Raw genomic sequence first — 15,367 nt, forward strand, 5'->3', positions numbered from 1 at the left:
GACGATCCGGGTGTTTATATAAACCTATTTTATTATAGGTTAATCAATTATTCATTCATAAAGGTTTTCAAACGAGATCACCACATCATTCAGAACAGACAATCACAAGTGAATACGTTAAACCTTTTACATTCAGTCAAGATAAACGGGTTGTTTATCGTACACAAAGTCAGTTAAATATTTTAAGAGATTACGTTATCTCTAACATAAAGATGTAAGGGATTACGTGATCCCTAATTTTACAATATAGAAAATAAAAGCAACTCAGACCGAGTACACATGTGTTTGGATCCAAACATAATTAATCTAGTTTATCAATTAAGGCTACGTGGCCGCAGACTAGAGATCATAATAAAAGTTCTTCAATGGGCGTCAGTTCCCGGAGAACCGTAATTGTGTGTGTATGATAGTGGCACAATCCCAGAAATAAGAGACGTTTCTGCTGAGTGTGTTCAAGAAAACTATCTTGTCAGTCAAAGAAAGATTTATAAAATGCTTTTAGAGTCAACGATTCACCAGCATGTTACTGACATATTTTTCCTAACATTTCAGGAAATAAAGTTAGTAGAGGTGACAAAGAATTAGAGTCATTCAAGAAGATAGACGCTCGCAAGGTAGAGATGGCTCAGTTTTAAATCATTAAAATATTATAAACAATATTTAAATATGATTTATAAAAATTCAACCAAGGTTTATAAATTAAGTACTCGGGTATATATTATCCGAGAAGCTTTCAAATAAATTAAATATTTTATTATTATAAATAAAGGTTTTTAATTAAATTGTTATCTCAAAAGAGTATTCATATTTATATAATAATAAAAGTGGGAGAAACATGCATTAGTGTTTTGTACATTATGCATCTAAGTTTGTATCATATAATAATTAATATTATATAACTTTTATTTTTTTTTCTTTTGGTCCCTACACTTTTTCATAGTTTACAAGTATGTGACAAAATATATATTTTCAATTTCAAATTTGGTGTCATATATTTTTCATCTTTTACATTTTTTATTAACGTTTACGTTTGAATTTAACGATTTAACGCGCTGCAACACATGTGTGTGGTTGAATGTCTATTTTCCCGTTATCAGCCCCATCGCAACGCGTAGATGTTAAGTTGACTTAGTTATTTTTTTTATATATTTTATGTTTTGGTCTAATTTTTTGGTGTTAACACGATGGAATGAGTGTACGTGGTTCAACGTTTTTACGTCTACTTTTTTATTCAGTTTCCTTAATGGTTAACGTTAGTTACTAACTGCGGGAGAGGGGATGGCGAACGAAGGTGGTGGTGGTGATAACTTCATGCTTTCGAGTGGAGTGGATACGTAAATACAAGTTTTTACACCTCCGCCGCAACGCGGGGGGTGTAAATACTAGTTTTATTATAAATTAAAGACTTCCGCTAAACTCTGATATATTTACAAAACATGTACCAACTATTGGTCTCACGCCTTGGTCTTAAATCAGGGTATAACAGCTGATCATCTAGACTAGGTTTATTTTAATTGAGACATTTGGACTGACAAGTGTAGCAATACTTGTATGCATAGTACTTGTATGCATAGTGTTTGATTGTTTATCCTAAGCCATATTACACATTTTTATGAATTAACCTGTGAAGGAACCTCGGATTACTAGTTGAGGTTGATGGACACTACAACTGGTGTTCTTGTCTAGGGTTTATTAGAAAACCACAATTGTTAAAAACAATATGATATTATATAATGACATGACTTGATTGAATGATTACATACTTGAACATACACGATCATCATGTACTAATGACTTAATATCTAGAAAGTATATAGGAGCATGCATAAAAACATTCACATTGAAATCCTTATTTTCATTCATATATAATTTAACTAAGGGTAAAGTTAAAATACAAAGGACAACAAAAATGAGAATGGTGAGAAGAAATCCAGACCATCGATCTTATATTTGAATAACTGAGATTAATTTAATAAATAAAAATTAATGGAAAATGCATGAAGGTAATAACTCACATTTGTTCACTTTCTCTCTCCACATGCAAGACACATGTCAATTCCCCCATCATTCTAAAATGTCCATAAGTTTTTCATACAACATTATTTTTAAAAAAAATTTCACCATAATAATAAGCGTTTTTTTATCTTTAACATGAGTATCATATTGTTATATAAAAATAAAAAAAAAATTAATGGGTTTTTTAATTGTTTTTTTTTTGTTTTTCATTATGTCATTGTGTAATATGTTGTTTTCATTTTGTTTTATGTTTCAAGTCATTGTGTTATATATATTCACCATTGTGTCTTACGTTTTAGGCCATTGTGTTATACGTATTCACCATTGTGTCTTACGTTTTAAGTCCTTGTGTTATACGTATTCACCATTGTGTTTTACGTTTCAAGTTATTGCGTAACATGTATTAATCATTGTGTTTTATGTATTAGATAATTTGTTGTTATTTTATCATTATTTTACATATTATTATTATTACACAATTGTGTTATTAGTATTTAAAAAAACATAATGATGAGTTGAAAGACACAATGACGAAAAAACACAATAACGAAAAAAGACACAATGATAAGCGAAAAGACACTATGGTGTGCGAAAAGACACAATGGCGAAAAAAGACACAATGGTGTGCGAAAAGACACAATGATAAGCGAAAAGACACAATGGTGTGCGAAAAGACACAATGACAAAAAAAAGACACAATTGTGTGCGAAAAGACACAATGGTGTGTGAAAAGACACAATGACGAAAAAAGACACAATTATAAGCGAAAAGACACAATGGTGTGCGAAAAGACACAATGACGAAAAAGACACAATGATAAGCGAAAAGACACAATGGTGTGCGAAAAGACACAATGACGAAAAAGACACAATGATAAGTGAAAAGACACAATGGTATGCGAAAAGACACAATGACGAAAAAAGACACAATTATAAGAGAAAAGACACAATGGTGTGCGAAAAGACACAATGACGAAAAAAAGACACAATGATAAGCGAAAAGACACAATGGTGTGCGAAAAGACACAATGACGGGAAAAAAAAGACAAAATGATAAGCGAAAAGACACAATGACGTGATTTTTGTTTTAAATTTTATATAACAAAAATCATACTCATATTAAAGATAAAAAAACGCTTGTTATTTTTAAAAAAGTATCATACGAAAAAGTTATAAACGTTATAAAATGATTGGGGTATTAACATGTGTCTTGCATGTGGAGAGATAAAATATGTACAATTACATTTATACTCTTTTTTTTGGTCCCCAGTTAACACATATCAATTATTTATGACTTCTCACACCTCTCATTTTTATTATCTTTTATAGAATAACTTGACTCATTTAACTAAATAACACCTTTATCCATAAAATTTGTTTATTCTTAAAAAATCCTCTTCATCCGAAGTTCTAGTATTTATTCATATTCAATTAAACATTAAACAATTTTGATTATCATGTATTTATTATTGTATTTTACTTTTCTAATGCCCATAACAAATATATGAAATGAATTTATGGAGTCCATACATATATTGAATCACTATTCAATCCGTATATTTATATCATATTTTAGGATTTTAGAGAATTGGATGTAGTGAAAAAATGATAAAAATTCTTATATTTCTCTTTAATAATAGGTTTGAGGAGTAAAGTTAAAATACAAAGTGAGATAAAAATTTAAAAAGTGAGAAAGATTTGTGGTCATACAAAAAACCTCTAAAAAATAAAAAATAACTTAATAAATAAGTCATAACTCAATATTTAAATAAAAAATTAAAAACCAAAATGTTTCCCCCGACGGTCTATTTTCAAAAAAAAGGACGAAAATACACAATGTCAAGAAAAAAGACAGAATAATGAAAACTAACAGAACACATAGTTATAAATAAAAAAAACATAATAGATCACAAAATATAATACAATGTTGATAATATAATAAAATATTAAGAAAAGAAATCACAATATCAAGAAAAAACGACACAATCAATGACAAAAATAAATAAAAATCACATTGATAAACAAAAGATACAATGTTTTTTTTCCTCAACATTGTTTTTTTTAGAACGAGAAAGACAGAAGAAACATTATTGTTTTTCTATTTTATTTTTTTATTTCGAGTTATGATTTTTTATTTAATTTTTTAAGGGTTTTTTTTTGTCACAATTTTTCGCAACATTCTCATATTCATTCCTCTTTATAGAGTAACATGACTCAGATTTAAGATGTTATGGAGTTTTCAATGTCAATGCTCTAAGGCTATATGTAGTGGGCGGATTTTTTATGGGCGAATTTCGGAAACAAAGGGCGCAAGCACCACCCTCACCCCGGGCGATCTGAGGGGCATTAAGGGGGAGGGGTTATTGTTGCCGAGTTATATGATTATTATATTCAAAACATAACCGTTGGCCCAAACGGTCAAACTAAAAAAAACAAAGTTAATTTAAACAATATATATATACACACACACATATACCCCTTCTTCTCCAAACTCATATCCATTTCAAACACTACTTCGACGAGTCGAACATCTAAACGAGGTGTTCGATCGTTTCGAAACACATGCCGTTGAAATGGGAAACGACATGAAAGCATCCAACAAATACCACGTAAAGCTAGCTCTAATGTTTGAACTACGACAAATGAAAGAAGACTATGAACCCCTCAAACCGTACGTGTTACACGAAGAGGCCGTATTATTGCAACGACGGCGAGTTGAAAAAATGCACGAATATTATGGATATTAGTTTTTTTTAGTTATGTATTTTTTTGTATTTCTTTTTTAATTTTAATGTATTTTTATTTAATTATTAATTTAATGGGTTTTTATTTGTTTAGTTTAATTATAAAACGAAAATAATAAAAAATGGTGACGTGGCAAAGGAGGGGCTACAAAACCATTACAACCCAAAAACAAATTACCTTTTACAATCTAGACGTCACATGTCATAATTCGCCTCAATTTGTAACCCCTCCGGTAATCCAGGTGTAACATGACCATGTCTTGTTGAAGATGTGATCCTCCACCAAAATGATTCTTTTATATATAGTGCATTTTTTTGTTTTTATGCCTACAATAGTTTTATTTTTTCTTTCGTTTATTAACTTTGTTATTTTATTATTATCTTAATTACTTAAAACTGTAAATACTAATATTAGAAGATGTTTTGATACCTTTTTCTTCTTCCTTTTTTTTAACTATGCTATTTTATTCATATTTCAATTAATTAAATTGTAAATACAAATTAAAACATGTTTTGATATCTTTTGAGTATGTTACGACTTTGTTTATTTTAGGCGCCTTCTATTGCTATAGCAAGCGTTGGTATCATATAAATATCGTAACGAACATAATCAGTACCAATCAAATTCATGTCGTGTCTCAGCCCCAACACACGGGTTGAGTACAACTAGTTACGCTTAATTTTAGAGGCCGAATTAACCTTTCACAAATATAAGGAATCAGGATAAAATGCCTACACCACAATACCACATACATATTTACTAAAGACATCCTAGTCGCTCGATCACTCCCAGTTTCAATTGGCTGGGCTGGATTTGAGCCTAAACTTAAGTATACCAATTAGGCAATTACCATTATTAGGCCTCATCGGGCTTTTGTATGTATGTTTGAATTTGGTTTTGGGATTGAGCCCAAACCTATTGTCTATGCACATCGTTAGTATTTGTTTATGTTTGGTGGGGTAAAATATGGCAATCAATTGCAAGTAGAGGTGGACCGATCGGGTTCTAGGCCCAAACCGGTTCAGTTGGTAAATCGAATTGGTTTGGTCAACATTGGTCAAATCTGTTTGGTTAAAATCAGATCGGTTTATAAACCAGTTTATGGAGGGAATGATTTGAACCACTACTAATTTGAATCGGGTTGTAACCGTTCGGGTCCAAACCAGTACCCAAAACCATTTTTAAGTATAATTCTATATTATATATTTATTATAAAAAAACACAAACCAAATAAAAGTAACTGAATGTCTCTTTTTATTTAATATTTAAAACTTAGAAAACCCCATCAATTCTAATGCAAATAAAAATAATTGAATGTCTCTTTTTATTTAATATTTAAAAACTTAGAAAACTCCATAAATTCTAATGCACTGAATGAGATACGACTCGTAATTTATTTTTTGACGTTTTATTATTTATTCTTTACTATTATTTGTGTTTAATCTTCACTCGTCACACCCGAGTTGATGTATATGTACCCATCAATTGTGTCTTAATCGTCGGTCATTGGGGTCATCAGTAGATCTCGAGCTATAGAGGACAAGATTCCTTATCTTTCAATATAAATGGTTTGAACCACCGACCCGCTTGATAAGGAACCACAACCAATGGAAGATTGCACACCTGATGAAACCCTCCAAGAGATTTTTTGAAACATGTAAGAGAATAATGAACATTTTTTAGCGTTTAAGGAATGTAGAGCGTTTTTGAGTGTTGCGAATTATGATTCAAACAAACATCCAAAATGTGTAAAAAAATACATGGAAAAACCAACTATAAATCGCACAAACTGTAAAAAGAAAACTACCATCTCGTTCAAACGGCAACAACTAGTTTTTCTAACGATTACACTTGGGTCGGGTTGAAACTGGTTTCACTAACACGTGGTAGAACCTTATCTACAAACTATCGGCTGGATTAGAGTTCGAATAAGTTTAGGTCAAACCAATTTGTTCATGATACCGGGTCAGTTTGAAAGTAGTTTTGTTGTTGTACAAGTCTAATTGCAAGGGACTGTATAGTCAAGGGACCCATACAGCAATTTAAGATAGTAGATGTCAACTACCATAAAAACAGTTAACAGCGTGAATCATTCACGTTCACGTTCACGTTCACGTTCACATTGGACTCCAAAAGCCTCAAAAAATGAACACCACCTATTGATTCATATTTCATATGCATATCAATTCAATTGCAGTTCATACGCCCTGCTTGCGGTGCGCACATATAATGTATATATGTGTGAACCCTTGGGTGGGCAAAAGTAAAATTGCACTAATTTTGACGTTATTTTACTAATCACGTGAAAATAACGTTAAAAGTGACGGAAGGTTAATCAGGCATCATGTGGTGGCGTTGATAGCCGAAAGACAAGGGCACATGCACCAATAAGCCGGTGTCCCGATGATTGAGTGTTATGTGTCTTATGTCCAAGGCTTGATTCAAAACTACTATCGAGCCGGGGGTCTCACCGGAAGCAGCCTCTCTATCCCTAGGTAAGGCTGTCTACATCTTACCCTCCTCAGACCCTACCATAGCATTGCTATTGGTGGGATATACTGAGTACGATGATGATGATGATATCAATTGCAGTTCATCGGAGCCTCAGGCTCACTCAATCCTTAACACTAGGGTTGTGTTTTCTTAAATTAATATATGAATTTAATCGATCTGTGTGTATCTATATGTATAATATATCGAGATTAACGAAAGTCATGAGTCCAGCTAGGGTTTTGCGAACCGGGTTGATTATATTGGGGCTTTTTGGTATGCTAACGTGCGCCGATGAGGTTTCTAGGGTTTCTGATTCCATTTGCCCTACGAAGTCGATTGAAGCTTTGATCTTTGGATTTCACGACTCGGTTTGCCCGGTGACTGGATTGGATTATTATTATTATTATTATTATTCCCTCGGTGTTATTGAGGTATTTATTTATGCAGTTGCATACTTATGGTTATTATGTGTAATTGCTGTTATTCAAGTTATGTAGAATATTAATAGGGGTTTGTGATTTGAACTAACGAAACCTTGTTATGAATAACGATTGGGGCTGTAAATGAACCGAACCGAACAAGGTCGTGTTCGTTTATTGAGTATTTATCGGGCAAGAGAATGGTTCACGAACACCTAACCCTGAACGAAAATTTCTTGTTCGTGTTCGTTCATTAAGGATATTAACTTGTTCGTGAACGATTCATGAACAGTACATAAACAATGTTTTATTTGATTTAGCTTAACGAGAATGGTCAGTTCGATGGTTCCGTCCGGTTGCCAAGTTTGTCTGGGTGGTTTTAATATTCTTATTCATATGTTAATTTTACATATGAATTAATCACATAATATTCTTATATTTTTGTTTTGTAGTTAATAATTTTGCTTAAGTTTATATGATAAGATTAGGAAAGTCATTAAAAGAATATTAATAACCTTTAATGAACAAACACAAACGAACATTAATGAACATAAACGTACACGTTATCGAACGCTCACGAACACACGGTCTCTGTTCATATTCGTTCATTTAGTTAATTGAACGGAATTCCTTGTTCATGTCTGTTCATTTATTATACGAACTTCCTGCCTAACAGTTCATGAATAGTTTGCAACGTTCAGTTCGTTTACAGCCCGAATCATGATTGATATTATTATATTAAATATTAATCGTATAATCATTTTGAAAGAATACACTCAATTTGTTTATCATTTTGTATTTGACTACATGGATTAATTTTATTATTAATTTGTTTATTTATTACTTGTAGGGAGATGAAACTTCATTGCAAAAGGCTTTAAGTATGGTTGATACCAACACTCATGATTATGTTGTTGTGGTGTTTTATGCATCATGGTGCCCGTTTTCTACTGTTTTTAAACCGAGTTTATCAACAATGTCTTCATTGTATCCTTCAATCCCTCATTTTGCAATCGAAGAATCCGTTTTGAAACCAAGGTTTGCAAACTTTTTGCTCTCACTTAAATTTATACAAACATTTACTGTATTTTGTACTCATGTTTATGTGGAATGAAAAACAACATAGATATGAATGTGGGTCCTATTTGTAAGGAATGGGACTCACAAAATGTAGGATGAAGAGTCAAGGAAAATGTTACAAATAGGTGGCAAATAGGCGGGTCCATTGGGTTTGGACGTTTGGTAATAAGTCAAAACGGGCTTTGGTCAATAGGTACTGTTTTAGGCTGGGTCAGGTTGACCCGCAGTATTAGGATGATTATGAAAATTAAAAAAAAAAAAATAGATCCCAAATTAACCTTTTTTGGCTCAGATGTGAAATTAACCTATATTAGTGGCATAAATGCCCTTCAACTTAACAGAAGTTAACATGCAACTTTTCAAGGTTTACACCCAAACTTTTTACAAAATTAAAACCACGAACCTCAAACATGCAACTTTTAAAGGTTTGCACCCAAACGGATGAAAACTTAATTATGTTAGAATTTTAGATAATACTAACACCGGTTATCTATTTATTTTTTTCTTTTTTTGCAGCATACTTACAAAATATGGAGTTAATGGTTTTCCTACGCTTTTTATACTAAACTCGACTATGCGTGTGCGTTATCATGGGCCCCGAACTTTGAATTCTCTTGTGTCTTTCTACACAAATGTTACAGGTATCAAGTTTATTTCATTAAAAATTACTTAAAAAAATAATCCTTTGTTAGATGTCATAATTTTCTTGCATTAGTTTTCTTAACTTGTACATTTTTAATGGACACAGGTATTAATGCTGAACAAGTTGATACAAAAAACCAAAACACAATGGACATTCTAGTACACGAAAAAGGCGACAATAACAACACGGATCCTGAAACTTGCCCGTTTACATGGGCAAAATCTCCAGAAAATTTACTTAGGCAAGAAACATACCTTGCTTTAGCCACTTTGTTTGTCGTTTTTTCGGTCAATTCACCTAATTTACCCTTTTATCGTCACGTCTGTTCAATATGCACGAAGAACACGGTTCTTGTGGGAACAGCCTTGTGCTTATTTGAATCGTGCTGGACAGTTATTTAGTTTGCTTACGGATTGCATGGGTATCGGATTCTTTTATGAAAGAAAGCACTAGGATCAATTTGATCTTTATTTTTCTTTCTAATCAGAGTTTTATTTGTTTTAATTGGTCTTTGAAGTAACTTGCTTCATGTTTATGTATCATAGATGACAAGTTGTATGTTTATTGAAGAAAAAGAGAGATTTATATGGTACTTGGATCAGACAAATGTTTTTTTTTCCCTTCATTTGTTGTAGTTATATCAGTATCAGTAATAATGTCTGTGTGGACATTGTAAAAGTTTTAGATATTCATACTTGTGTTTGTACATCATGAAACCTTTGTATATGTATCTTTGTAGGCTGACATTTGACAACACTAACTGAAATATTTTTGTTTAAATTGTTAGAAGTTCAATCATAATAATTAAACAAGGACCTTTAGAATACACATTTAAACACCAGTCACCACTCTAAATAACATGAATGCTTGATGATCAAATTGTTAAAAAGTGTGGTTAAAATATTTGAAAGACTAATATAAATAAACAAATACATTGAAGTAAAGAAACTATAGAACATAACTATATAAGTGTTGTGTACCACTAGCACCAGGCACCAGAAAGTTGAAATTCACAGTTAACATACATATGATTCACTTTCATTGAACTTTTAAATAAAAAGTTACCATGTTAAATAATAAATACGATTACAGAATACATATTGTTACAATAGTAATCAAAGTTTTTGAATGACTCGATTAAGAAGGTTGTCTTCATGATACCTGTTGATACGTGTGCCGACCACATCAACAAGCAATTATCAATGTTCAAGAAGCCACGTTTAGTTTCATAGATATTAAGTTGCATGTTTCCCTTTAAGTTAGTGTAGTGGGGTAGTTTCCTATTAGTCCATATTCTCATCAGTTATTCAAGTTTGTAAGCTATATAAGGCCTACTTGTTATGTTTAATATTAAGAAGAAAATTGATAAAACAATGTCTCGTTCTCTCTGTTATTTCTTTGGAGTCTAACCCGCTCTAAGGGTCATTATCTTGGGAGATTAGCCATCTCGAATCGGCTACCTATCACTTGTTAACCCATTTTATTGTTTCGTCAAATAAAGTGTACGCACAATCACATGTGTCGGGATTCATATTTACGCTTTGCACTCTTATCTTTGCTTGATAACATTTAACACTTAAGATTTGGAACTTGTTTAGTTAAAAACATTTTTCTCTTGGAAATATCCATAAATAATTGGATTACATGAATCATATCGAGTCATAAATAATTGAAAGTTAAAAACTTCAGGACTGAGACTCGATTCCAAGAATTACAACTCGAAAGTGCCTATATACGTCGGTTTCATGACTTTTACCATAGGAATTATGTGGTAACTGTGACGGGGTCGTTATTGTGGGGATGATGAGGATCATGGTGGTTAGTTGTGGCGGTTGGTGTGGCGGGTGAAGGAATAGGAGGGACTTGAGGGAGTAAAAAGGACTTTAGGTGTTTGTAAAATTCCTTTGTTTTCTCAACAATATAAGCATGCCCTGTATCCTTTAACACCACTAAATCTGCATTATCACCCAAATGCCTGCATTTTTATTGTTCATACAAATATCACATTAGCCGATACAATAGTAGTCATCTCTCTCCTTTGACTAGTCAAAACTCGGGTGTAAACGATCCAAGCCAAAGCTCGTCTAGGCTCAAGCTCGGCTCGTTTCGAGCTCCATTTCTAAAGTTTGAGATTGGCTCATTTATCATTTATTAATAAACTTAAAAGCATTTATAATCATTTTTATATGTACATTTTAAATGCAGTTTTTATTTATAACTTAATGTATTTTATTTAGAATTATTAACATAATGTTATATATATTTATAATTATATAAATAATATGCTTGCTTAGGCTCGATGATTGAGGCTTTGGCTCAGGATCGTTTAGTAAACACATGTAGAAAGTCTCATTGTCATTGGTCGATAAATGTCAAACCTTTTTAATCTGTAGCCCAATTCCAATGGGAAAACTTGATCTTTTTCACCCCAGATTATCAAGGTTGGCTGCAATTTGAAAAGGTGCATATATATATGAGTCAACAGTCACAAAAAGTCAAAAACCGAGTCAAACTTGATGGTAGGGAGGCTGACCTGGGGTATTTTTGGAATGTCTGAAAGTTTTCGGTCTTTGGCTAGAGCATGAACCAACTCTCTTTTCTCTTGTAAATGTTCTCTGTTCATTTCCTGTACCCAATATTGTATGTTATGAATACAAAGAGTGCTTGGGATTACTTATTAAAGCGTGTTTATTTATGTGTTACAGGTTGGTAAAGTATTAAGGTGCGTAACAATGTGTCATTTTTCATGTCATAGACGGTTTAAGTCCCATCACGAACAAATGTATAGATTAAAAGTATATTTAAAAAGAAATTCGCAATTAAAAAGAACGTGTTAGTCGTTAAAAACATATATGTTATCCCTACATTATTATCTACTATAAAAAAAGGTCATATATTAGTTGAAGAAAATATTGAGTTTACAGTTAAGCAAATAAATGCATGTTGCGAGAAAGTGGGATGAACCGATACACTATCATACTAATTCAATGCGTCATAAATGTAGTATCCAGAGAGCGTTAATATCTTTCCCTATTTGACAATTTCAGCTCCTTGATCATCCTCTATTCCCCTTTCTATTTCCATATTATACTAGTCCTAAACATAATAAATTTAAGTAAAAAGCATTATGAAATCTATGAAGAATAGCTATTTTTTTAAACGACCAACTATGTAAAGCCGGGTACTCCGTACTGACTAAAGGTAGCCCGAGCCGGCCACTAGTCCGGACGGACGGAGCCCCTAACGGTCCACCTATTAAGGGATTCACCGGATAAAACCCGACCCCCACATCCAATTTATTTATGAAGAATAGTTATTAATCACAACCTTAGAAGTTATGATATAATAATTATCTAGTTAATCAAATTTGTACTTTTCTTTTACTATCATATGAAATTAACATATTTTTAACTTCTTTTTTATAAAAATGTTAAAGCATTTATCTACATCTCTATAATTAACTAAAAAACACAACCTTTTTTTATTTTAATTTTTTTTTCAGTTTTTATGGTTTAAAAAGATTTTTTTCCTTCAAAATTTGCACTAAAATAATAATAATAATAATAATAATTAATAATAATAATAATAATAAAGTAAACTAAATTTCAAACCTCACCGGATCATTAACCTGACAAAATCGATCAAACAAATAGATTAGAATCACAAATCGACCGACATGCTTCGGTTTAAGTGATTTCGTGAGTTCCAACTTCCAAATTATTTACCAAGCAATGAATAATTTAGAATCTCATCTCAAACTAGCTCACTTACTTCGATTTAAGTAACTTACTCGGTTATAACTATTTATGAACCACCAATAAAAATACATTAATAAGGTAATTTATCCACACACACACACAAAAAATACCATAGCATAAACATAATATATTCATAAAAGAGTGTGGTAGTAAGTGATAACGAGCTTACGTCAATGAAGTCGACAAGTATACAATTGGGCGTCTTGACAGGCGGCTTAACAAACGTAACCCGCATCAACTCCTTCATCTTCTCAGGCGTCTGCGGCAGCAACATGTCCGCCGCCTCGTCCAAATCCTTCACCACAAACAACCCATTCGCCAGGTCACTCTCCTCCAGACACACCCCGGCGCAACATATCACCACCCGCTCCACCATCCCCTTAAACCGCGCCGCCATACTATACGCCACAAACCCACCGTAACTCAGCCCCACCACCCGCACCTTCTGAACCGAGTTCATCTCCATCACCCGGTGCACGCACTCCGCCTGGAACCACTCCGACCGGTCCGGCCGGGTGCTGAACGACTCGCCGAAGAACACCAGGTCCGGGACGTAGATGTTGAAGTGGCGGACCAGCCGTGGGATGATGTCCGGGCCCCACTGCCACATGGCGTTCGCTCCGAACCCGTGGAGTAACAGGAGGTCGGGTCGGGTCGGTTTGCGGGTCTTCGGGACCCAGCAGTGGATGACGGTGCCGTCGCCCAGGTCCGTGACGGTGGACCGGAGTCCGGACGTGGTGAAGGTGGACCGGAGGCACCAGTTACGGGTGGCAGTCAGACTGAAGCACTTGGTCATATTAATAATATTATTATTATTAATGGGTGGTGAATACTGAATAATAAGAGATTACAGATTACAGAGTACACACAGTTGAGGTGTTTTCAGTGTGTGTGTGTAATATCTTTGTGTGGAGAATATGGGGGTCACATATGTAATGTGTTTGGGAGGAAGTTAGAAATTGATTGGTATGTTTTTTAAACTATATTTTTGTATGTTTTTTATTTGTTTTTATGATAATGTTTGATATTTTTTTTGTTTCTATAAATTTTTTAGACTTGAGAGCATTAATAGGGAAATACACCATATTTTATGAGTGGTGTTTCGATAATGTAGAGAGTGGTTTAGGGTATTGTGAGTGAAGGAAATGGGAAATGCAGTGTTTTTTTATTTTTTTTTTATATTTGCAAAGTTATTTTTTATCCCTTATGATTTTTTAATATCTGTTGAAAGTGGTTGTGAGTGAAGAAGAGAGAAAATGTGATGATAAAAATATAAAAAAACTATTATTTAATTAAAAATAGAGAGAAATTATAATGTTTTTAGTGTAATTATATAAATATGACCAAGATATGAGAAAATTCAAACATAAATATACATCAATTAAAGATGCTATAAGGTTTATATGGTATTTAATTTGGGATTGTGATCAGGATATGTTATTTCACTATAATGTTTTATAAATGTGTGAAGTTAATTTATTTTATTAATGTAATCTCAGTTCTCAAACGTGTATCTTCAAATATAATGACGGTTGTTGCTGATTTTAGGTAGTTTGGTATTCTTTGGTTTTCATGCTATATTGGTGTTAATTGTTTACCTAAATTCATTTCAAATGTTCTTCAAGGGTTTTAAATTGTTGAAATTTAGTTTAACTGTGAATGATGGATTGAAATCCAATATTTGGTCGGTTAACCAATTAAAAGATTAAAGATACATAATTTAAATTATGATAATTCAATATACCATCTAAAAGAATGGTTATGCATTTCAACATATGCATGCTAAATATATGTGGTAATTTGTATAGCCATCACATACGTGGTGTTTCAAACTAACCACCATGATAATGATATCATGACATGAACTGCACACATCAAATAAAAGTTCACCAACCATATACACAAGCCATAAATTTTTTTCAACTACCATTGGTTTGTTATACTAGCTAAAAGGACAAATCCCTTATTACTCTTCCATCAACAAACGTCCAACCCATGTGCAAAACACATTAAGTAAAGAGATTGTTAAACATGTGCAAATGTCATCATAGCTCTTGGAAAGTGAAGATCAGAGTTCAAAATCTGACATGAAAATAAATTTTCTTTAATTAATTTAGAAGTAGGTGTAAGAATATATGAGTATGTGGAGCCGTTTAAAAAAATGTGCAAATAAAAAAGCTGATGATAGTGTTTTTGAACAAGCTTGCAATTTCT

At 32.7% G+C, this 15,367-nt stretch overlaps 1 protein-coding gene and 1 pseudogene across 2 annotated transcripts; one reads left to right on the plus strand and one right to left on the minus strand.

The window, feature by feature from the left end:
- Positions 1-7,345: 7,345 nt before the first annotated feature.
- LOC143558662 (5'-adenylylsulfate reductase-like 4) lies at positions 7,346-10,073 on the plus strand (annotated as a pseudogene). The gene is made up of 4 exons (XR_013139780.1): positions 7,346-7,684; positions 8,523-8,710; positions 9,269-9,393; positions 9,501-10,073. The product of XR_013139780.1 is annotated as a 5'-adenylylsulfate reductase-like 4 (transcript).
- Positions 10,074-10,916: 843 nt separating this feature from the next.
- Positions 10,917-14,091, minus strand: LOC143558661 (uncharacterized). Its single transcript, XM_077047460.1, has 4 exons — positions 13,323-14,091; positions 11,929-12,021; positions 11,774-11,841; positions 10,917-11,370 (listed from the first exon to the last, which is right to left on the minus strand). Exons 1-4 carry the CDS (start codon positions 13,947-13,949, stop codon positions 11,160-11,162), a joined length of 999 nt encoding a protein of 332 aa, XP_076903575.1. The 5' UTR covers positions 13,950-14,091; the 3' UTR covers positions 10,917-11,159.
- Between the last annotated feature and the right edge of the window lie 1,276 nt (positions 14,092-15,367).

This window comes from Bidens hawaiensis, unplaced genomic scaffold, assembly GCF_021521415.1.
Source record: "Bidens hawaiensis isolate Kalapana, Puna unplaced genomic scaffold, B.hawaiensis_p1.1 tig00019582_1, whole genome shotgun sequence".
NCBI lineage: Eukaryota > Viridiplantae > Streptophyta > Magnoliopsida > Asterales > Asteraceae > Bidens > Bidens hawaiensis.